This window comes from Crinia signifera, chromosome 4 (genome assembly GCF_055691185.1).
Source record: "Crinia signifera chromosome 4, ASM5569118v1, whole genome shotgun sequence".
NCBI lineage: Eukaryota > Metazoa > Chordata > Amphibia > Anura > Myobatrachidae > Crinia > Crinia signifera.
The window spans coordinates 338,385,860-338,409,197 of record NC_139220.1 but is presented as its reverse complement, the minus strand read 5'-3'; the positions used below and the strand labels follow the sequence as shown (position 1 = coordinate 338,409,197).

Genomic DNA, 23,338 nt, shown 5'->3' with positions numbered 1-23,338 from the left:
AGAAGTTTTATGTGTTAGGCAACAAGGCAGGTCGCCTTCTAGCTAGGAAACTTAGGGGTCGCCAAGCTAAAGCTAGAATCCATGGTGTTTATAATGCAGCCGGAATAAAAATCTCTGACCCATTTGAAATAGCTAATACTTTTGCTGAATATTACTCTGGGCTTTACAACTTGAAACTTGACACCGAGACCCCCCAGCCCTCTGCCCCGGAGATTGAGAACTTTTTGGCTGATATCTCCCTTCCGAGCTTGGAGCCTGGCACAGCTGATGCTCTATGTTCCCCGTGGAGTTTAGCGGAGGTAGAAGCAGCTATTGATTCTCTGCCTGGAGATAAGGCTCCAGGCCCGGACGGGTACCCTTCTAATTTCTATAAACATTTTAAATCTATTCTAGCGCCCATTCTCCTTACAGTATTTAATAAGGCATCAGAGACAGGTATCTTTCCCAAAGAGATGCTAGAGGCACGGGTTATCACTATACCCAAACCGGGCAAGCCCCCCACAGCTGTCCAAAACTTTAGGCCAATAGCCCTTTTGAATACAGACCTTAAATTATATGCAAAACTCATAACAAATAGATTAGGCCCCCTCTTGCCATCACTTATAGTAGCTGACCAAGTCGGCTTTGTTCCAGGTAGGCAGGCTCCGGACAATACCCGGAGAGTATATAATATTGTAGAGAGCTGCGAATTTAAGAAGACCCCTCTGTTAATTCTTTCCCTGGATGCTGAGAAAGCATTCGACAGATTACATTGGGGTTTCCTTAAAAGTGTGCTTCTTAAATTCGGTCTCTCCGGCAGATTTTTGGATTCCATTTTTGCACTTTACTCTTTCCCGTCTGCGAGGGTGTTTAATAATGGTTGTTTATCCGATTCGTTTAATATAACAAATGGCACTAGACAAGGTTGTCCCCTTTCGCCCCTCATATTCGCCTTAGCAATGGAGCCGTTAGCGGAGAAAATCCGGAGCTCCACCCTCATAGAGGGACCCAAATTGGGGGGGATGAACCATAAAATTAGTTTATTTGCAGATGATGTTTCATTGTGCTTAGTTAATCCAGAGGCCTCTTTAAGTGAGCTCCATAAAGTTCTGGCTACATACTCTAGGGTTTCATATTACAAGTTAAACACCGCCAAGACAGAAGCTCTTCCCATTAACATCCCTCTAGAGAGAATTAGGAGATTGAAAGATCAATACCGATATGCCTGGCAACTATCCTCAATTAAATATTTAGGTATCCATATAGCTAGATCCGCCGATGTTTTTCTTTGCAACTACAAGCCTCTACTGGGGGCGATGGAAAAAGTGATAGGAGAATGGAGCCTCCATGAAATCTCGTGGCTGGGCCGCATCGCAGCAGCCAAGATGGTGCTGCTCCCGAAAATATTGTACTTGTTCAGGGCAATACCTAGAATTCCTCCTAAATCGTTCTTCTCTGACTTTAATAAACTATTTGCCAGGTATATTTGGAAGGGTTCTAGGCCCCGCATAGCTAAGAAGGTACTTATCCTACCCAAACAGCTAGGTGGGGTAGCTTACCCAGACCTATGGGCGTACTTTTCAGCATGCCTGCTGAATCAGGCAAGAGATTGGTTTGCAACAGGCAAAGTAAAAACTTGGGTCTCTTTGGAACAGTCCTTCTTACCTAGAGTCCGCTTGTCAGAGCTATTCTGGTTGCCTAGGAGGGAGATTCCCTTATGGATAGGACCAGGCGCAGCAATAAGGGACACCCTAACAATCTGGTATGATTCAATAGTTAAAGACTCAGAGGCCTCCCTGCCCAACCCGGACCTGGCCATGGCAACTATTGCATCCCTAATTCCCAATATGAAATTGGATAACTGGGTAAACAATGGCATGGCCACACTTAGAGACATTTGCCCGGCTGGTGGTCTTATGTCATTCACAGAAATCTCAGAGAAATTCAATATCCCAAGACATGATTTTTACAAGTACCTACAGTTAAGGCACTGGTTGACTTCATGTACTGGTAAGTCTGGAGTATCACTCTCCTTTCCTAAAAGATTGACGATGATTCTGACCTCACAGAATAACAAAGGAGGTATCTCGAGATGGTATGCTGAACTGATCAGTAGACTACAGCCGGATAAATTAATATCACAAACCAGATGGGAGTCTGACTTGGGTAGAACTATTACTAGGGAAGACTGGGAGTGTATCACTCTCTCCTGCTTTAGGATTTCTAAATGCTTAAGCCATTCGGAAATGTTTTATAAGCTGTATCATAGAGCCTATTTTACTCCTCGTCGACTGCATACCATTTGGCCGTCAGTCTCCAATCTTTGTTGGAGGAGATGCGGAAGTGTTGGGTCTCTTTTGCACATTTTCTGGGATTGCCCAAAATTACGGCCACTATGGGAGGAAGTGTTTGCCCTTTTGAAAGAGGCTATAGGTACCCCTTTTTCTATGGACCCTGTCTTGGCCCTGTTTCATTTCTCCCCCTCCATTCCAGAACACGATCGCTATTTGCTAGGCCAGATCCTAATAGCTACTAAAGCAGCGATTGGCCAGTACTGGAAATCCCCGGTGACCCCTGAAATACATCACATCATAGGTAAAATCCATAAACACTATCTATTCGAAACGACTGATTGCATGTACTCCTCTTCCGCCAACTCTATACATCTCAAGTGGCTTAAGTGGTGTACCTACAGAGAGAAAAACAATCTTCCGCTCGGAATATCCTATCAAACCGATTCTACCCCGATATTATCCACTGAGTAAGACAATATATGGGACAGGGTTGAATACCCTAATACCCCGGGCTCACTCTTTTCCCTTAACCCCCCTCCCCCCCACACACTTGTTCGTCCCTCCGTGTGTCCGTCCTTTGTGCTCCTATGTCTTATGTTTTCCATGTTTCCCTATTCACTAATTTAGTAAATTCATCAGTACATTTTTTTTTGTTTGTGTTACATTGGCTTGCTTGTGCCTTCCGTTGTCTGTTTGACTTTGACATTTCATGGTGAGGCCTCATGTGAGGCACATTATGTTACTTTTGTACTGAATTAATAAAAACCATTATGAAAAAAAAAGAAGTATACAGCATAGTGTAACAGTATACAGAGCGGCCTATGGGTACACTGTAGCCGTATAACAGCGGATAGAAGTATACAGCATAGTGTTACAGTATACAGAGCAGCCTATGGGTACACTGTAGCCGTATAACAGCGGATAGAAGTATACAGTACAGTGTTACAGTATACAGAGCAGCCTATGGGTACGCTGTAGCCGTATAACAGCGGATAGAAGTATACGGCATAGTGTTACAGTATACAGAGTAGCCTATGGGTACACTGTAGCCGTATAACAGCGGATAGAAGTATACGGCATAGTGTTACAGTACACAGAGCAGCCTATGGATACACTGTAGCCGTATAACAGCGGATAGAAGTATACAGCATAGTGTTACAGTATACAGAGCAGCCTATGGGTACACTGTAGCCGTATAACAGCGGATAGAAGTATACAGTATAGTGTTACAGTATACAGAGCAGCCTATGGGTACGCTGTAGCCGTATAACAGCGGATAGAAGTATACAGCATAGTGTTACAGTATACAGAGCAGCCTATGGGTACACTGTAGCCGTATAACAACGGATAGAAGTATACAGCATAGTGTTACAGTATACAGAGCAGCCTATGGGTACACTGTAGCCGTATAACAGCGGATAGAAGTATACAGCATAGTGTTACAGTATACAGAGCAGCCTATGGGTACACTGTAGCCGTATAACAGCGGATAGAAGTATACAGTATAGTGTTACAGTATACAGAGCAGCCTATGGGTACACTGTAGCCGTATAACAGCGGATAGAAGTATACAGCATAGTGTTACAGTATACAGAGCAGCCTATGGGTACACTGTAGCCGTATAACAGCGGATAGAAGTATACAGCATAGTGTTACAGTATACAGAGCAGCCTATGGGTACACTGTAGCCGTATAACAGCGGATAGAAGTATACAGCATAGTGTTACAGTATACAGAGCAGCCTATGTATACACTGTAGCCGTATAACAGCGGATAGAAGTATACAGTATAGTGTTACAGTATACAGAGCAGCCTATGTGTACACTGTAGCCGTATAACAGCGGATAGAAGTATACAGTATAGTGTTACAGTATACAGAGCAGCCTATGGGTACACTGTAGCCGTATAACAGCGGATAGAAGTATACAGCATAGTGTTACAGTATACAGAGCAGCCTATGGGTACACTGTAGCCGTATAACAGCGGATAGAAGTATACAGTATAGTGTTACAGTATAAGGAGCAGCCTATGGATACACTGTAGCCGTATAACAGCGGATAGAAGTATACAGCATAGTGTTACAGTATACAGAGCAGCCTATGGGTACACTGTAGCCGTATAACAGCGGATAGAAGTATACAGCATAGTGTTACAGTATACAGAGCAGCCTATGGATACACTGTAGCCGTATAACAGCGGATAGAAGTATACATCATAGTGTTACAGTATACAGAGCAGCCTATGGGTACACTGTAGCCGTATAACAGCGGATAGAAGTATACAGCATAGTGTTACAGTATACAGAGCAGCCTATGGGTACACTGTAGCCGTATAACAGCGGATAGAAGTATACAGCATAGTGTTACAGTATACAGAGCAGCCTATGGGTACACTGTAGCTGTATAACAGCGGATAGAAGTATACAGCATAGTGTTACAGTATACAGAGCAGCCTATGGGTACACTGTAGCCGTATAACAGCGGATAGATGTATACAGCATAGTGTTACAGTATACAGAGCAGCCTATGGATACACTGTAGCCGTATAACAGCGGATATAAGTATACAGCATAGTGTTACAGTATACAGAGCAGCCTATGGGTACACTGTAGCCGTATAACAGCGGATAGAAGTATACAGCATAGTGTTACAGTATACAGAGCGGCCTATGGGTACACTGTAGCCGTATAACAGCGGATAGAAGTATACAGCATAGTGTTACAGTATACAGAGCGGCCTATGGATACACTGTAGCAGTATAACAGCGGATAGAAGTATACAGCATAGTGTTACAGTATACAGAGCAGCCTATGGATACACTGTAGCCGTATAACAGCGGATAGAAGTATACAGCATAGTGTTACAGTACACAGAGCAGCCTATGGGTACGCTGTAGCCGTATAACAGCGGATAGAAGTATACAGCATAGTGTTACAGTATACAGAGCAGCCTATGGGTACACTGTAGCCGTATAACAGCGGATAGAAGTATACAGCATAGTGTTACAGTATACAGAGCAGCCTATGGATACACTGTAGCAGTATAACAGCGGATAGAAGTATACAGCATAGTGTTACAGTATACAGAGCAGCCTATGGGTACACTGTAGCCGTATAACAGCGGATAGAAGTATACAGTATAGTGTTACAGTATACAGAGCAGCCTATGGGTACACTGTACCCGTATAACAGCGGATAGAAGTATACAGCATAGTGTTACAGTATACAGAGCAGCCTATGGGTACACTGTAGCCGTATAACAGCGGATAGAAGTACACAGCATAGTGTTACAGTATACAGAGCAGCCTATGGGTACACTGTAGCCGTATAACAGCGGATAGAAGTGAACAGTATAGTGTTACAGTATACAGAGCAGCCTATGGATACACTGTAGCCGTATAAAAGCGGATAGAAGTATACAGTATAGTGTTACAGTATACAGAGCAGCCTATGGATACACTGTAGCCGTATAACAGCGGATAGAAGTATACAGTATAGTGTTACAGTATACAGAGCAGCCTATGGGTACACTGTAGCCGTATAACAGCGGATAGAAGTATACAGCATAGTGTTACAGTATACAGAGCAGCCTATGGATACACTGTAGCCGTATAACAGCGGATAGAAGTATACAGCATAGTGTTACAGTATACAGAGCAGCCTATGGGTACACTGTAGCCGTATAACAGCGGATAGAAGTATACAGCATAGTGTTACAGTATACAGAGCAGCCTATGGATACACTGTAGCCGTATAACAGCGGATAGAAGTATACAGCATAGTGTTACAGTATACAGAGCAGCCTATGGGTACACTGTAGCCGTATAACAGCGGATAGAAGTATACAGCATAGTGTTACAGTATACAGAGCAGCCTATGGGTACACTGTAGCCGTATAACAGCGGATAGAAGTATACAGCATAGTGTTACAGTATACAGAGCAGCCTATGGGTACACTGTAGCCGTATAACAGCGGATAGAAGTATACAGCATAGTGTTACAGTATACAGAGCAGCCTATGGGTACGCTGTAGCCGTATAACAGCGGATAGAAGTATACAGCATAGTGTTACAGTATACAGAGCAGCCTATGGGTACACTGTAGCCGTATAACAGCGGATAGAAGTATACAGCATAGTGTTACAGTATACAGAGCAGCCTACGGGTACACTGTAGCCGTATAACACCGGATAGAAGTACACAGCATAGTGTTACAGTATACAGAGCAGCCTACGGGTACACTGTAGCCGTATAACAGCCGATAGCAGTATACAGCATAGTGTTACAGTATACAGAGCAGCCTATGGATACACTGTAGCCGTATAACAGCGGATAGATGTATACAGCATAGTGTTACAGTATACAGAGCAGCCTATGGATACACTGTAGCCGTATAACAGCGGATAGAAGTATACAGTATAGTGTTACAGTATACAGAGCAGCCTATGGATACACTGTAGCCGTATAACAGCGGATAGAAGTATACAGCATAGTGTTACAGTATACAGAGCAGCCTATGGGTACACTGTAGCCGTATAACAGCGGATAGAAGTATACAGCATAGTGTTACAGTATACAGAGCAGCCTATGGGTACACTGTAGCGGTATAACAGCGGATAGAAGTATACAGCATAGTGTTACAGTATACAGAGCAGCCTATGGGTACACTGTAGCCGTATAACAGCGGATAGAAGTATACAGTATAGTGTTACAGTATACAGAGCAGCCTATGGGTACACTGTAGCCGTATAACAGCGGATAGAAGTATACAGCATAGTGTTACAGTATACAGAGCAGCCTATGGGTACACTGTAGCCGTATAACAGCGGATAGAAGTATACAGTATAGTGTTACAGTATACAGAGCAGCCTATGGGTACACTGTGGCCGTATAACAGCGGATAGAAGTATACAGCATAGTGTTACAGTATACAGAGCAGCCTATGGGTACACTGTAGCCGTATAACAGCGGATAGAAGTGTACAGCATAGTGTTAGAGTATACAGAGCAGCCTATGGGTACACTGTAGCAGTATAACAGCGGATAGAAGTATACAGCATAGTGTTACAGTATACAGAGCAGCCTATGGGTACACTGTAGCCGTATAACAGCGGATAGAAGTATACAGCATAGTGTTACAGTATACAGAGCAGCCTATGGGTACACCGTATAACAGCGGATAGAAGTATACAGCATAGTGTTACAGTATACAGAGCAGCCTATGGGTACACTGTAGCCGTATAACAGCGGATAGAAGTATACAGCATAGTGTTAGAGTATACAGAGCAGCCTATGGGTACACTGTAGCCGTATAACAGCGGATAGAAGTGTACAGCATAGTGTTACAGTATACAGAGCAGCCTATGGGTACACTGTAGCCGTATAACAGCGGATAGAAGTGTACAGCATAGTGTTAGAGTATACAGAGCAGCCTATGGGTACACTGTAGCAGTATAACAGCGGATAGAAGTATACAGCATAGTGTTACAGTATACAGAGCAGCCTATGGATACACTGTAGCCGTATAACAGCGGATAGAAGTATACAGCATAGTGTTACAGTATACAGAGCAGCCTATGGGTACACTGTAGCCGTATAACAGCGGATAGAAGTATACAGCATAGTGTTAGAGTATACAGAGCAGCCTATGGATACACTGTAGCCGTATAACAGCGGATAGAAGTATACAGCATAGTGTTACAGTATACAGAGCAGCCTATGGGTACACTGTAGCTGTATAACAGCGGATAGAAGTATACAGCATAGTGTTACAGTATACAGAGCAGCCTATGGGTACACTGTAGCCGTATAACAGCGGATAGAAGTATACAGCATAGTGTTACAGTATACAGAGCAGCCTATGGGTACACTGTAGCCGTATAACAGCGGATAGAAGTACACAGCATAGTGTTACAGTATACAGAGCAGCCTATGGGTACACTGTAGCCGTATAACAGCGGATAGAAGTGAACAGTATAGTGTTACAGTATACAGAGCAGCCTATGGATACACTGTAGCCGTATAACCGCGGATAGAAGTATACAGCATAATGTTACAGTATACAGAGCAGCCTATGGGTACACTGTAGCCGTATAACAGCGGATAGAAGTATACAGCATAGTGTTACAGTATACAGAGCAGCCTATGGGTACACTGTAGCCGTATAACAGCGGATAGAAGTATACAGCATAGTGTTACAGTATACAGAGCAGCCTATGGGTACACTGTAGCCGTATAACAGCGGATAGAAGTATACAGCATAGTGTTACAGTATACAGAGCAGCCTATGGGTACACTGTAGCGGTATAACAGCGGATAGAAGTATACAGCATAGTGTTACAGTATACAGAGCAGCCTATGGGTACGCTGTAGCCGTATAACAGCGGATAGAAGTATACAGCATAGTGTTACAGTATACAGAGCAGCCTATGGGTACGCTGTAGCCGTATAACAGCGGATAGAAGTATACAGCATAGTGTTACAGTATACAGAGCAGCCTATGGATACACTGTAGCCGTATAACAGCGGATAGAAGTATACAGTATAGTGTTACAGTATACAGAGCAGCCTATGGATACAGTACACTGTAGCCGTATAAAAGCGGATAGAAGTATACAGTATAGTGTTACAGTATACAGAGCAGCCTATGGATACACTGTAGCCGTATAACAGCGGATAGAAGTATACAGTATAGTGTTACAGTATACAGAGCAGCCTATGGGTACACTGTACCCGTATAACAGCGGATAGAAGTATACAGTATAGTGTTACAGTATACAGAGCAGCCTATGGGTACACTGTAGCCGTATAACAGCGGATAGAAGTATACAGCATAGTGTTACAGTATACAGAGCAGCCTATGGATACACTGTAGCCGTATAACAGCGGATAGAAGTATACAGCATAGTGTTACAGTATACAGAGCAGCCTATGGGTACACTGTAGCCGTATAACAGCGGATAGAAGTATACAGTATAGTGTTACAGTATACAGAGCAGCCTATGGATACACTGTAGCCGTATAACAGCGGATAGAAGTATACAGCATAGTGTTACAGTATACAGAGCAGCCTATGGGTACACTGTAGCCGTATAACAGCGGATAGAAGTATACAGCATAGTGTTACAGTATACAGAGCAGCCTATGGGTACACTGTAGCCGTATAACAGCGGATAGAAGTATACAGCATAGTGTTACAGTATACAGAGCAGCCTATGGGTACACTGTAGCCGTATAACAGCGGATAGAAGTATACAGCATAGTGTTACAGTATACAGAGCAGCCTATGGGTACGCTGTAGCCGTATAACAGCGGATAGAAGTATACAGTATAGTGTTACAGTATACAGAGCAGCCTATGGATACACTGTAGCCGTATAACAGCGGATAGAAGTATACAGCATAGTGTTACAGTATACGGAGCAGCCTATGGGTACACTGTAGCCGTATAACAGCGGATAGAAGTGTACAGCATAGGGTTACAGTATACAGAGCAGCCTATGGGTACACTGTAGCCGTATAACAGCGGATAGAAGTATACAGCATAGCGTTACAGTATACAGAGCAGCCTATGGGTACACTGTAGCCGTATAACAGCGGATAGAAGTATACAGCATAGCGTTACAGTATACAGAGCAGCCTATGGGTACACTGTAGCCGTATAACAGCGGATAGAAGTATACAGCATAGCGTTACAGTATACAGAGCAGCCTATGGATACACTGTAGCCGTATAACAGCGGATAGAAGTATACAGTATAGTGTTACAGTATACAGAGCAGCCTATGGATACACTGTAGCCGTATAACAGCGGATAGAAGTATACAGCATAGTGTTACAGTATACAGAGCAGCCTATGGGTACGCTGTAGCCGTATAACAGCGGATAGAAGTATACAGCATAGTGTTACAGTACACAGAGCAGCCTATGGGTACACTGTAGCCGTATAACAGCGGATAGAAGTATACAGCATAGTGTTACAGTATACAGAGCAGCCTATGGGTACACTGTAGCCGTATAACAGCGGATAGAAGTATACAGCATAGTGTTACAGTATACAGAGCAGCCTATGGGTACGCTGTAGCCGTATAACAGCGGATAGAAGTATACAGCATAGTGTTACAGTATACAGAGCAGCCTATGGGTACACTGTAGCCGTATAACAGCGGATAGAAGTATACAGTATAGTGTTACAGTATACAGAGCAGCCTACGGGTACACTGTAGCCGTATAACAGCGGATAGAAGTATACAGTATAGTGTTACAGTATACAGAGCAGCCTATGGGTACACTGTAGCCGTATAACACCGGATAGAAGTACACAGCATAGTGTTACAGTATACAGAGCAGCCTATGGGTACACTGTAGCCGTATAACAGCCGATAGCAGTATACAGCATAGTGTTACAGTATACAGAGCAGCCTATGGATACACTGTAGCCGTATAACAGCGGATAGATGTATACAGCATAGTGTTACAGTATACAGAGCAGCCTATGGATACACTGTAGCCGTATAACAGCGGATAGAAGTATACAGTATAGTGTTACAGTATACAGAGCAGCCTATGGATACACTGTAGCCGTATAACAGCGGATAGAAGTATACAGCATAGTGTTACAGTATACAGAGCAGCCTATGGGTACACTGTAGCCGTATAACAGCGGATAGAAGTATACAGCATAGTGTTACAGTATACAGAGCAGCCTATGGGTACACTGTAGCGGTATAACAGCGGATAGAAGTATACAGCATAGTGTTACAGTATACAGAGCAGCCTATGGGTACACTGTAGCCGTATAACAGCGGATAGAAGTATACAGTATAGTGTTACAGTATACAGAGCAGCCTATGGGTACACTGTAGCCGTATAACAGCGGATAGAAGTATACAGCATAGTGTTACAGTATACAGAGCAGCCTATGGGTACACTGTAGCCGTATAACAGCGGATAGAAGTATACAGTATAGTGTTACAGTATACAGAGCAGCCTATGGGTACACTGTGGCCGTATAACAGCGGATAGAAGTATACAGCATAGTGTTACAGTATACAGAGCAGCCTATGGGTACACTGTAGCCGTATAACAGCGGATAGAAGTGTACAGCATAGTGTTAGAGTATACAGAGCAGCCTATGGGTACACTGTAGCAGTATAACAGCGGATAGAAGTATACAGCATAGTGTTACAGTATACAGAGCAGCCTATGGGTACACTGTAGCCGTATAACAGCGGATAGAAGTATACAGCATAGTGTTACAGTATACAGAGCAGCCTATGGGTACACCGTATAACAGCGGATAGAAGTATACAGCATAGTGTTACAGTATACAGAGCAGCCTATGGGTACACTGTAGCCGTATAACAGCGGATAGAAGTATACAGCATAGTGTTAGAGTATACAGAGCAGCCTATGGGTACACTGTAGCCGTATAACAGCGGATAGAAGTGTACAGCATAGTGTTACAGTATACAGAGCAGCCTATGGGTACACTGTAGCCGTATAACAGCGGATAGAAGTGTACAGCATAGTGTTAGAGTATACAGAGCAGCCTATGGGTACACTGTAGCAGTATAACAGCGGATAGAAGTATACAGCATAGTGTTACAGTATACAGAGCAGCCTATGGATACACTGTAGCCGTATAACAGCGGATAGAAGTATACAGCATAGTGTTACAGTATACAGAGCAGCCTATGGGTACACTGTAGCCGTATAACAGCGGATAGAAGTATACAGCATAGTGTTAGAGTATACAGAGCAGCCTATGGGTACACTGTAGCAGTATAACAGCGGATAGAAGTGTACAGCATAGTGTTACAGTATACAGAGCAGCCTATGGGTACACTGTAGCCGTATAACAGCGGATAGAAGTGTACAGCATAGTGTTAGAGTATACAGAGCAGCCTATGGGTACACTGTAGCCGTATAACAGCGGATAGAAGTATACAGCATAGTGTTACAGTATACAGAGCAGCCTATGGGTACACTGTAGCCGTATAACAGCGGATAGAAGTATACAGCATAGTGTTACAGTATACAGAGCGGCCTATGGGTACACTGTAGCCGTATAACAGCGGATATAAGTATACAGCATAGTGTTACAGTATACAGAGCGGCCTATGGGTACACTGTAGCCGTATAACAGCGGATAGAAGTATACAGCATAGTGTTACAGTATACAGAGCGTCCTATGGGTACACTGTAGCGGTATAACAGCGGATAGAAGTATACAGCACAGTGTTACAGTATACAGAGCAGCCTATGGGTACACTGTAGCCGTATAACAGCGGATAGAAGTATACAGCATAGTGTTACAGTATACAGAGCAGCCTATGGATACACTGTAGCCGTATAACAGTGGATAGAAGTATACAGTATAGTGTTACAGTATACAGAGCGGCCTATGGGTACACTGTAGCGGTATAACAGCGGATAGAAGTATACAGCACAGTGTTACAGTATACAGAGCAGTCTATGGGTACACTGTAGCCGTATAACAGCGGATAGAAGTATACAGCACAGTGTTACAGTATACAGAGCAGCCTATGGATACACTGTAGCCGTATAACAGCGGATAGAAGTACACAGCATAGTGTTACAGTATACAGAGCAGCCTATGGGTACACTGTAGCCGTATAACAGCGGATAGAAGTATACAGTACGGGCTCCGGCATGTGAGCACGCTTTGAAGGAGAGCTCCGCCGTCACGAACCCCAGCATCGCATATCACGGCCTTAAAAAGCCTCCAAACTGCTCCAAACTGCTCCGCTACACTCCCCCACTTACCCGGCCGCAAAATCGCCGCATGGACGGATCCCTGACGGCGTCCATGGCCCGCAACAAACAGAAGAAAGCGCGCCAGGACGAATCCAACATGGCGCCCGACACCGGAGCTCCGCAATCTCCTGCCAGCCTGATCACACACCCAGACTCCTCAGACAAAACCAAGCAGCATCTGCAACAGGTGAGCGCTGAAAACCTACCTAAACACACCATCCAGGCTGAGCAGCAAGCTGTAATACGCTCCAAGCAGCCCCAGCATATAGACACTATAAGGGAGCACCCTTTCCCTGCAGACAAGCCTGTCACCCATGGGGAACTGGTACAAGCCATCAGAGAAGCAATTGGCCCGATTCTGGCCACTCACACAGCAAGCATCACAGCCCAGATTGCCACTCTCTCACAAAGGCTGCAAGAATCCGAACGCCAAACAGGCTCACTATTTGGCACAGTATCACAGCTGCAGACAACCCAGCTCAAGCAAGAAAAGGAGCAATACCATATTTGGAATAAACTAGACGATCTAGAAAATAGATCCAGGAGGAACAACCTCAGAATAGTAGGTCTCCCTGAATCCCTTAAAGGTACAGACCTCCTAGCATTCCTCAAAAATACACTACCAACACTACTTCAAGTAACGTCTGCCTGCACAGATATGGTCATAGAACGGGCCCACAGAATAGGTCCCACACGACCATCTCCCAATCCACGTCCAAGGGTCACTATCCTGAGAGTGCTAAATTATCTGCACAAAGAAGCATTATGGATAGCATCCAGACGGCACCGGAACATAACCTGGGAGGGGCATAAGCTATTCATATTCCAAGACTATTCCGCAGAACTAACCAAAGCGAGAAAGGCCTTCTCCCCAATATGCTCGCAACTGGTGCAGAAGGGACAAAAATTCGCTCTCCTATACCCCGCTAGGCTGCGTCTCTACGAAGGAGACACATTCAAAGATTTCAACACCCCTGAAGATGCCATGGGCTACCTCAATGAAACAGCTGAAGACCAAACCAGAGGCCTTTCCAACCCCCGTGGACCGTCATCACCAAGTTGCCTTTCAACCACATGAATGCTAAGCGAAATGGCAAACACCTGACACCCTCACACCAAACCTCTCCCCCCCCCCCCCCCCCTTTTTTCCTACCTCCTCACAAATAAATATATGACTGGAATCTACCTGTAATATGAACAGTCCCAGGGAACGGCTTCAAATCTGCTAAAACGTATCTTTTGGATGCTACCTACCCCTTCTGGACACCCCCTCCCCCCCCCCTCCCCCCCCCCCCCTACCGTATATAACCATGCCACTTATCTTCAACCTGCAGCATAAAGATATACTCCTTTAAAGCTAAATGGAGCAACACATTCCCTCATCCCAAAGCTGGGATCATCGTGTGGACGGTAACCTTTCCAACATCTTCTACCTAGAGTCCTAATTTATGGACACGTATCCACACCTGAAGCCTCGACATCGGCTAAGATGGACAATTCTCTCCCGGTTGGTGAGATTGCCCATCATAATTGTAATTTATGTTATTTTCTTTAATCTTATTTTCTTTTATTGTTTAGATTGTAAGTTGTCCTTCGTCTTCTGTCCCTCCCCCCCTTTCCTATGTCCCTCCCATTCCCCTGAGATTAACGAGTATAAAAGTACATCGTATATTAGCAATAATCAGGATGCAAGTATCAGTCTATGTTTAGTCAAAACTACATATACCAATGTCAATAACTATCTATGAATGAGTTGTGTTTTGGATCGTGGAATGTGGGAGGCATAAACTCGCCCCAGAAAAGAAAGAAAATTTTAATGTATTTAAAAAAAATGAAAGTAGATATTGCCTTTATTCAAGAGACACACCTAACACAAGCCGAAACCCTGAAGCTCAATGCCCTCCAATGGAAGGTGCTGGCTTCATCCCCATACTCCTCAAAAAAAAGAGGTGTGGCAATCTTGGCCAAAAATTCGGCAGTGATAGAGGTGATCTCGTCAATAACGGACCCAGAAGGCAGATATGTTTTAGCCGAAGTGAAAATAGCCTCTCGTCATTACATTTTATGCAATGTTTATGCTCCTAATGTTTATGCTAAATCCTTTTTCCAGTCTCTAATAGCCCTACTACAACCATACACGCATCTCCCCTTGATACTGGGAGGGGATTTCAACCTGATTACTTCTAATGTACTAGATAGACAGACTAGCACCAAAACAAGGAAAGCTCTACCATCGCTAGGCATCCCAGCGTTACTTAGGAGACTACAGATAATAGATCTATGGCGCAGTCTACACCCCACAGACAGAACTTACACATGCCTATCTGCCGCACATAACACACAATCAAGAATTGATTATCTATTCATCTCTCAAACCCTATTACCCAAAATCACCAGCACTAACATAGAACCGATAGCACTATCTGACCATGCCCTGGTGTGGTTTAAAATGAGAACAGACCTAGACATGGGCCCCTTCATTACATGGAAATACCCACAAGCCCTAGTAAACTCTTTACCCTTTCGCACCAAAGTAACACAAATGTGGAAGGACTACGAAACTGACAATCTACCCACACTAGAAGGCAACCCAGTACTTTACTGGCAAGCCTCCAAATCAGTTATCAGAGGTCAAATCATCTCGTACGTAGCTAACCATAAAAAGACCCTCACTAAAGATTACACCCTAGCCCAAGCCGACCTCAATGACAAATTCCACACATACACAAACCATCCTTCCCCCCGAACCAAACGAGAATACATGCAAGCCAAAACAATATATGAAGAGGTATTTACAAAAATGGAAGCTAATTACTCCTTTAAAAAAGACTACAGGTTTTTTAGATTTGGAAACAAGTCTGGAAAACTTCTCACTAACCTGCTAAAAGGCCAATCCCCACCAATGATTGTTCGTCCTCTAAGACTTCCTGATGGGTCAATTACAAAAAACAGTAAACAGATCGCAGAAGTAATGAGGTCCTTTTATAGCACTTTATACCAACACTCCCCAGAGGATGTAGAAGCATCCTCCAAATTCTGGGAAAACCTAGATATACCCTCAGTCAACACAGAATTCCACAACAATCTGCAAGCTAAAATCACAGAAGACGAAGTTAGACTAGCCATCTCTCACCTAAAAAATGGTAAAGCACCAGGCCCAGACGGCTTCTCAGCCGAATATTATAAACTCCTCAGTACACAAATCACACCAGTCCTAACATCAGTTTTCAACCACATCTTAGAACACCAAGACACCCCCAAATATTTCAACACAGCCATAATCAAAGTCTTACCGAAGAAAGGCAGAGATCTCAGTAACCCAGGCTCTTACAGGCCTATATCACTACTCAACGTAGACTATAAGCTTCTTACAAAGATATTGGCAAATAGACTCAAACATGTCCTCCCACACATAATACATGAAGATCAGACAGGCTTCATCATGGGAAGAAACTCCGTCATAAACATTAGAAGAGTCCTCTCAACCCTACACCATTCCAACACACATGCACCAAACACCTCCTCAGCTATATTAACCCTCGACGCCGAAAAGGCATTTGACATGGTGTCATGGACACATTTGTTTGACACCATGTCAAAATTCCAATTTCCCCCTAAATTCATTACATTCATACACACTTTATACAAATTGTCCTCCTCACAAATCTCATGCAACGGCTATCTCTCAGAACCATTTGATATCCAAAGGGGAACACGCCAAGGCTGCCCCCTGTCCCCACTCCTCTTCGCTATCGCCCTAGAACCCCTGGCCATCTCCTTAAGGCAAAGCACAGCGCTCCAAGGAATAAAAATAGGACCCTTAGAACTACGCCTCGCACTCTTTGCAGACGACATGCTACTATTCATGTCGGATTTAGAACGCTCCCTACCAGCAACCCTGGACCTTATAACGCAATTCAGTGCCTTCTCGGGCTATAAAATTAACATCGAAAAATCTGAACTTTTGCCCATTCGAGGCGGAGAGACTCATCCTACTCACAATCTCGCTGAATACCCGATCAAAGTAGTCCAGACCAACTTCAAATACTTGGGAATACATATCCCAGCGGAGCTGTGCGCGCTCTACAAAATTAACTATACCCCTTTGATCTCAGCAGTGATTAAACTGATGGAAGGCTGGATGTTGTTGCCCCTGTCTCTTCTGGGCAGAATAGCAGTCATCAAAACTATAATCTTCCCCAAATTATTTTATACAATGCAAATGCTTCCAATCTGCATTACACAGAAAGACATCAAGACACTCAACACAGCCATATCCAAATTTCTATGGAAAGCGGGCAAACCAAGGATTGCACGTCACAAACTACAATGCCCAAAAGGGGAAGGAGGCCTAAATCTACCTAATTTCCTACTCTACTCCCATGCAACTTTATTCAGATATATTCTAGACTGGCAAAAAAACACGAACACATACACTATTACAACACTAGACGACGCACTCAACTACCCCTACTCCACTAAAGCACTGCTTCACACTCCAAAATCTCAAATTCCACAAAAAATCATGCTTAACCCACTATTTCATGACACGTATTTAACATGGCTAAGTATTAACAAAATACTCCAACGTCACCCAAGCCATTCCAAGGATATTCCACTCTGGGGCAACCCAACCTTCATCCCAGGCATCGAAAATCAGGCATATCTACATCTCAGACATAAAGGCATAAAAGACACATCAGATGTATTTGACCCAGGAGGCAACCTCCTCACTTTCACCGAGCTTAAAGATAAATTCGATCTTTCTAACAGACATTTATTTGCATATTTCCAAATTAGGCATTATATCAACTCGATCCCACCATCAGGCATAAACCCCCCCCAAACAGACACAATCCTCAAAATCCTGAACAAAACAGAAAAATCACCCTACAAAATCAGAACTTTGTATTACCCTCTCCTGAGCACAGAATCCAAGAATGTATGGTCTAAAACATTGACAGCATGGAAAAAAGACTTACCTCTCCTCCAATCTCAAGAGATACTCACCTCAAAATTACCTTATATAATGAAAACCCTAGGGTCGTCTTACCTTCAAGAAGTGCACTTCAAATTTACACACCGAGCTTATCTATCCCAAGCCCAACGCAAGCACTTCATACCAGAGGAAGTTGGGCTATGCCCCAAATGTAACACAATTATATCTCCATACATTCATCAATGGTGGGAATGCAGGAAAATTAAAAAATTCTGGTTCAAAATCGTACACTTTATAAACTCCACCTTCAAAACTAAATACACCCTGGACCCATTAGCACTTCTTTTTGCAAATTTCGAGGGCTGGATACACTCAGACCTAAACAAAGATCTAATCCCGATACTTACGCTAATAGTTACAATAGCAAAGAAGACAATACTGAAACACTGGACGACTTCCTCTACCCCGTTGATAGGTGAAGTACAGAACATGCTATTGAAATTCTTGTTTTATGACAGACATTCCACCCCACCCGACAAGGAACTTGGCATAGTAAAATTCTACAGGAAATGGGGAAGATACATCGACACACTAACACCACAAACTAAAGATCAGATAAGACAAATATTTGGGGAAAAAAGGAGACATGTAAATTAATACCCAGTACGAGTCTGAAATGCCTACTCTCCCCCCCCCCCCCCCCCCCCCCTCCCAATATCCCAATATCCTGACTCCTATAATGCCTGAAGATACACTGTTATGAAGAAAGACTAAGAACCAATTACGCGCTACCTGGTTTACAACGACGAAGAAGAGAAGACTCGAACATCTCTCTCCCCCTCCCAAACCCACCTCCCCTCCACCTCTTCCCCTCCCCCCCTCATGTCTCGTCTTTATGTTAATTGTTGTAAGTGTTTAATGTTTATTAAGTAATGAGTAAACGGTTGTATTAGTCTATGCATGAATACATGGAAATGCACATGCAGGACTCCAAACTAAAAGAAGTCATAGATGCTGGACATCTAGTAACAACCAATGACACAACTTTCAGAAGGAGATATGTATGTTAATGCAATGTAATACAAATGTCGACACCTTTATCAGATGCAAACTGTCAATTTATTTGTATGAGTACACATTGAAATTTCTCTGTATTGTATTGAATGCCTTTGAAAAACCAATAAACAAATGTTACAAAAAAGAAGTATACAGTACAGTGTTACAGTATACAGAGCAGCCTATGGGTACACTGTAGCCGTATAACAGCGGATAGAAGTACACAGCATAGTGTTACAGTATACAGAGCAGCCTATGGGTACACTGTAGCCGTATAACAGCGGATAGAAGTATACAGCATAGTGTACTGCTCTGTAGCCGTATAACAGCGGATAGAAGTATACAGCATAGTGTTACAGTATACAGAGCAGCCTATGGGTACACTGTAGCCGTATAACAGCGGATAGAAGTATACAGCATAGTGTACTGCTCTGTAGCCGTATAACAGCGGATAGAAGTATACAGCATAGTGTTACAGTATACAGAGCAGCCTATGGGTACACTGTAGCAGTATAACAGCGGATGGAAGTGTACAGTATAGTGTTACAGTATACAGAGCAGCCTATGGATACGCTGTAGCCGTATAACAGCGGATAGAAGTATACAGTATAGTGTTACAGTATACAGAGCGGCCTATGGGTACGCTGTAGCCGTATAACAGCGGATAGAAGTATACAGTATAGTGTTACAGTATACAGAGCGGCCTAGGGGTACACTGTAGCCGTATAACAGCGGATAGAAGTATACAGTATAGTGTTACAGTATACAGAGCAGCCTATGGGTACACTGTAGCCGTATAACAGCGGATAGAAGTATACAGCATAGTGTACTGCTCTGTAGCCGTATAACAGCGGATAGAAGTATACAGCATAGTGTTACAGTATACAGAGCAGCCTATGGGTACACTGTAGCAGTATAACAGCGGATGGAAGTGTACAGTATAGTGTTACAGTATACAGAGCAGCCTATGGATACGCTGTAGCCGTATAACAGCGGATAGAAGTATACAGTATAGTGTTACAGTATACAGAGCGGCCTATGGGTACGCTGTAGCCGTATAACAGCGGATAGAAGTATACAGTATAGTGTTACAGTATACAGAGCAGCCTATGGATACACTGTAGCCGTATAACAGCGGATAGAAGTATACAGTATAGTGTTACAGTATACAGAGCAGCCTATGGGTACACTGTAGCCGTATAACAGCGGATAGAAGTATACAGCATAGTGTTACAGTATACAGAGCGTCCTATGGGTACACTGTAGCCGTATAACAGCGGATAGAAGTATACAGCATAGTGTTACAGTATACAGAGCGGCCTATGGGTACACTGTAGCCGTATAACAGCGGATAGAAGTATACAGCATAGTGTTACAGTATACAGAGCGGCCTATGGGTACACTGTAGCCGTATAACAGCGGATAGAAGTATACAGTATAGTGTTACAGTATACAGAGCAGCCTATGGGTACACTGTAGCCGTATAACAGCGGATAGAAGTATACAGCATACTGTTACAGTATACAAAGCAGCCTATGGATACACTGTAGCCGTATAACAGCGGATAGAAGTATACAGTATAGTGTTACAGTATACGGAGCAGCCTATGGATACACTGTAGCCGTATAACAGCGGATAGAAGTATACAGCATAGTGTTACAGTATACGGAGCAGCCTATGGATACACTGTAGCCGTATAACAGCGGATAGAAGTATACAGCATAGTGTTACAGTATACAAAGCAGCCTATGGATACACTGTAGCCGTATAACAGCGGATAGAAGTATACAGCATAGTGTTACAGTATACAGAGCAGCCTATGGGTACGCTGTAGCCGTATAGCAGCGGATAGAAGTATACAGCATAGTGTTACAGTATACAGAGCAGCCTATGGGTACACTGTAGCCGTATAACAGCGGATAGAAGTATACAGTATAGTGTTACAGTATACAGAGCAGCCTATGGGTACACTGTAGCCGTATAACAGCGGATAGAAGTATACAGCATAGTGTTACAGTATACAGAGCAGCCTATGGGTACGCTGTAGCCGTATAACAGCGGATAGAAGTATACAGTATAGTGTTACAGTATACAGAGCAGCCTATGGATACACTGTAGCCGTATAAAAGCGGATAGAAGTATACAGTATAGTGTTACAGTATACAGAGCAGCCTATGGATACACTGTAGCCGTATAACAGCGGATAGAAGTATACAGCATAGTGTTACAGTATACAGAGCAGCCTATGGATACACTGTAGCCGTATAACAGCGGATAGAAGTATACAGCATAGTGTTACAGTATACAGAGCAGCCTATGGATACGCTGTAGTCGTATAACAGCGGATAGAAGTATACAGTATAGTGTTACAGTATACAGAGCGGCCTATGGGTACGCTGTAGCCGTATAACAGCGGATAGAAGTATACAGCATAGTGTTACAGTATACAGAGCAGCCTATGGATACGCTGTAGCCGTATAACAGCGGATAGAAGTATACAGCATAGTGTTACAGTATACAGAGCAGCCTATGGGTACACTGTATCCGTATAACAGAGGATAGAAGTATACAGCATAGTGTTACAGTATACAGAGCAGCCTATGGGTACACTGTAGCGGTATAACAGCGGATAGAAGTATACAGCATAGTGTTACAGTATACAGAGCAGCCTATGGGTACACTGTAGCCGTATAACAGCGGATAGAAGTATACAGCATAGTGTTACAGTATACAGAGCAGCCTATGGATACACTGTAGCCGTATAACAGCGGATAGAAGTATACAGTATAGTGTTACAGTATACAGAGCAGCCTATGGGTACACTGTACCCGTATAACAGCGGATAGAAGTATACAGTATAGTGTTACAGTATACAGAGCAGCCTATGGGTACACTGTAGCCGTATAACAGCGGATAGAAGTATACAGCATAGTGTTACAGTATACAGAGCAGCCTATGGGTACACTGTAGCCGTATAACAGCGGATAGAAGTATACAGTACAGTGTTACAGTATACAGAGCAGCCTATGGGTACGCTGTAGCCGTATAACAGCGGATAGAAGTATACAGTACAGTGTTACAGTATACAGAGCAGTCTATGGGTACACTGTAGCCGTATAACAGCGGATAGAAGTATACAGCATAGTGTTACAGTATACAGAGCAGCCTATGGGTACACTGTAGCCGTATAACAGCGGATAGAAGTATACAGTATAGTGTTACAGTATACAGAGCAGCCTATGGGTACACTGTAGCCGTATAACAGCGGATAGAAGTATACAGCATAGTGTTACAGTATACAGAGCAGCCTATGGGTACACTGTAGCCGTATAACAGCGGATAGAAGTATACAGCATAGTGTTACAGTATACAGAGCAGCCTATGGGTACGCTGTAGCCGTATAACAGCGGATAGAAGTATACGGCATAGTGTTACAGTATACAGAGCAGCCTATGGGTACGCTGTAGCCGTATAACAGCGGATAGAAGTATACAGCATAGTATTACAGTATACAGAGCAGCCTATGGGTACACTGTAGCCGTATAACAGCGGATAGAAGTATACAGCATAGTGTTACAGTATACAGAGCAGCCTATGTGTACGCTGTAGCCGTATAACAGCGGATAGAAGTATACAGCATAGTGTTACAGTATACAGAGCAGCCTATGGGTACGCTGTAGCCGTATAACAGCGGATAGAAGTATACAGCATAGTGTTACAGTATACAGAGCAGCCTATGGGTACACTGTAGCCGTATAACAGCGGATAGAAGTATACAGCATAGTATTACAGTATACAGAGCAGCCTATGGGTACACTGTAGCCGTATAACAGCGGATAGAAGTATACAGCATAGTGTTACAGTATACAGAGCAGCCTATGGGTACACTGTAGCCGTATAACAGCGGATAGCAGTATACAGCATAGTGTTACAGTATACAGAGCAGCCTATGGGTACGCTGTAGCCGTATAACAGCGGATAGAAGTATACAGCATAGTGTTACAGTATACAGAGCAGCCTATGGGTACGCTGTAGCCGTATAACAGCGGATAGAAGTATACAGCATAGTGTTACAGTATACGGAGCAGCCTATGGATACACTGTAGCCGTATAACAGCGGATAGAAGTATACAGCATAGTGTTACAGTATACAGAGCAGCCTATGGGTACACTGTAGCCATATAACAGCGGATAGAAGTATACAGCATAGTGTTACAGTATACAGAGCAGCCTATGGGTACGCTGTAGCCGTATAACAGCGGATAGAAGTATACAGCAAAGTGTTACAGTATACAGA

At 43.5% G+C, this 23,338-nt stretch overlaps 1 protein-coding gene across 4 annotated transcripts in view; it reads right to left on the bottom strand.

The window, feature by feature from the left end:
* Nucleotides 1-23,338, bottom strand: part of LOC146076058 (thialysine N-epsilon-acetyltransferase-like) — a 56,635-nt gene that overhangs the window by 19,537 nt on the left and 13,760 nt on the right. Inside the window, exon 1 of one of the 4 annotated variants that reach the window (XM_083185872.1) lies at nucleotides 13,056-13,229. The exons of the other annotated variants lie outside the window; for them this stretch is intronic. Coding sequence (XP_083041998.1) covers nucleotides 13,056-13,145 — 90 coding nt within the window. The 5' untranslated portion in view covers nucleotides 13,146-13,229. Of the gene's footprint in view, nucleotides 1-13,055; nucleotides 13,230-23,338 lie in introns of those variants that run through there. 4 annotated transcript variants of the gene reach the window in all.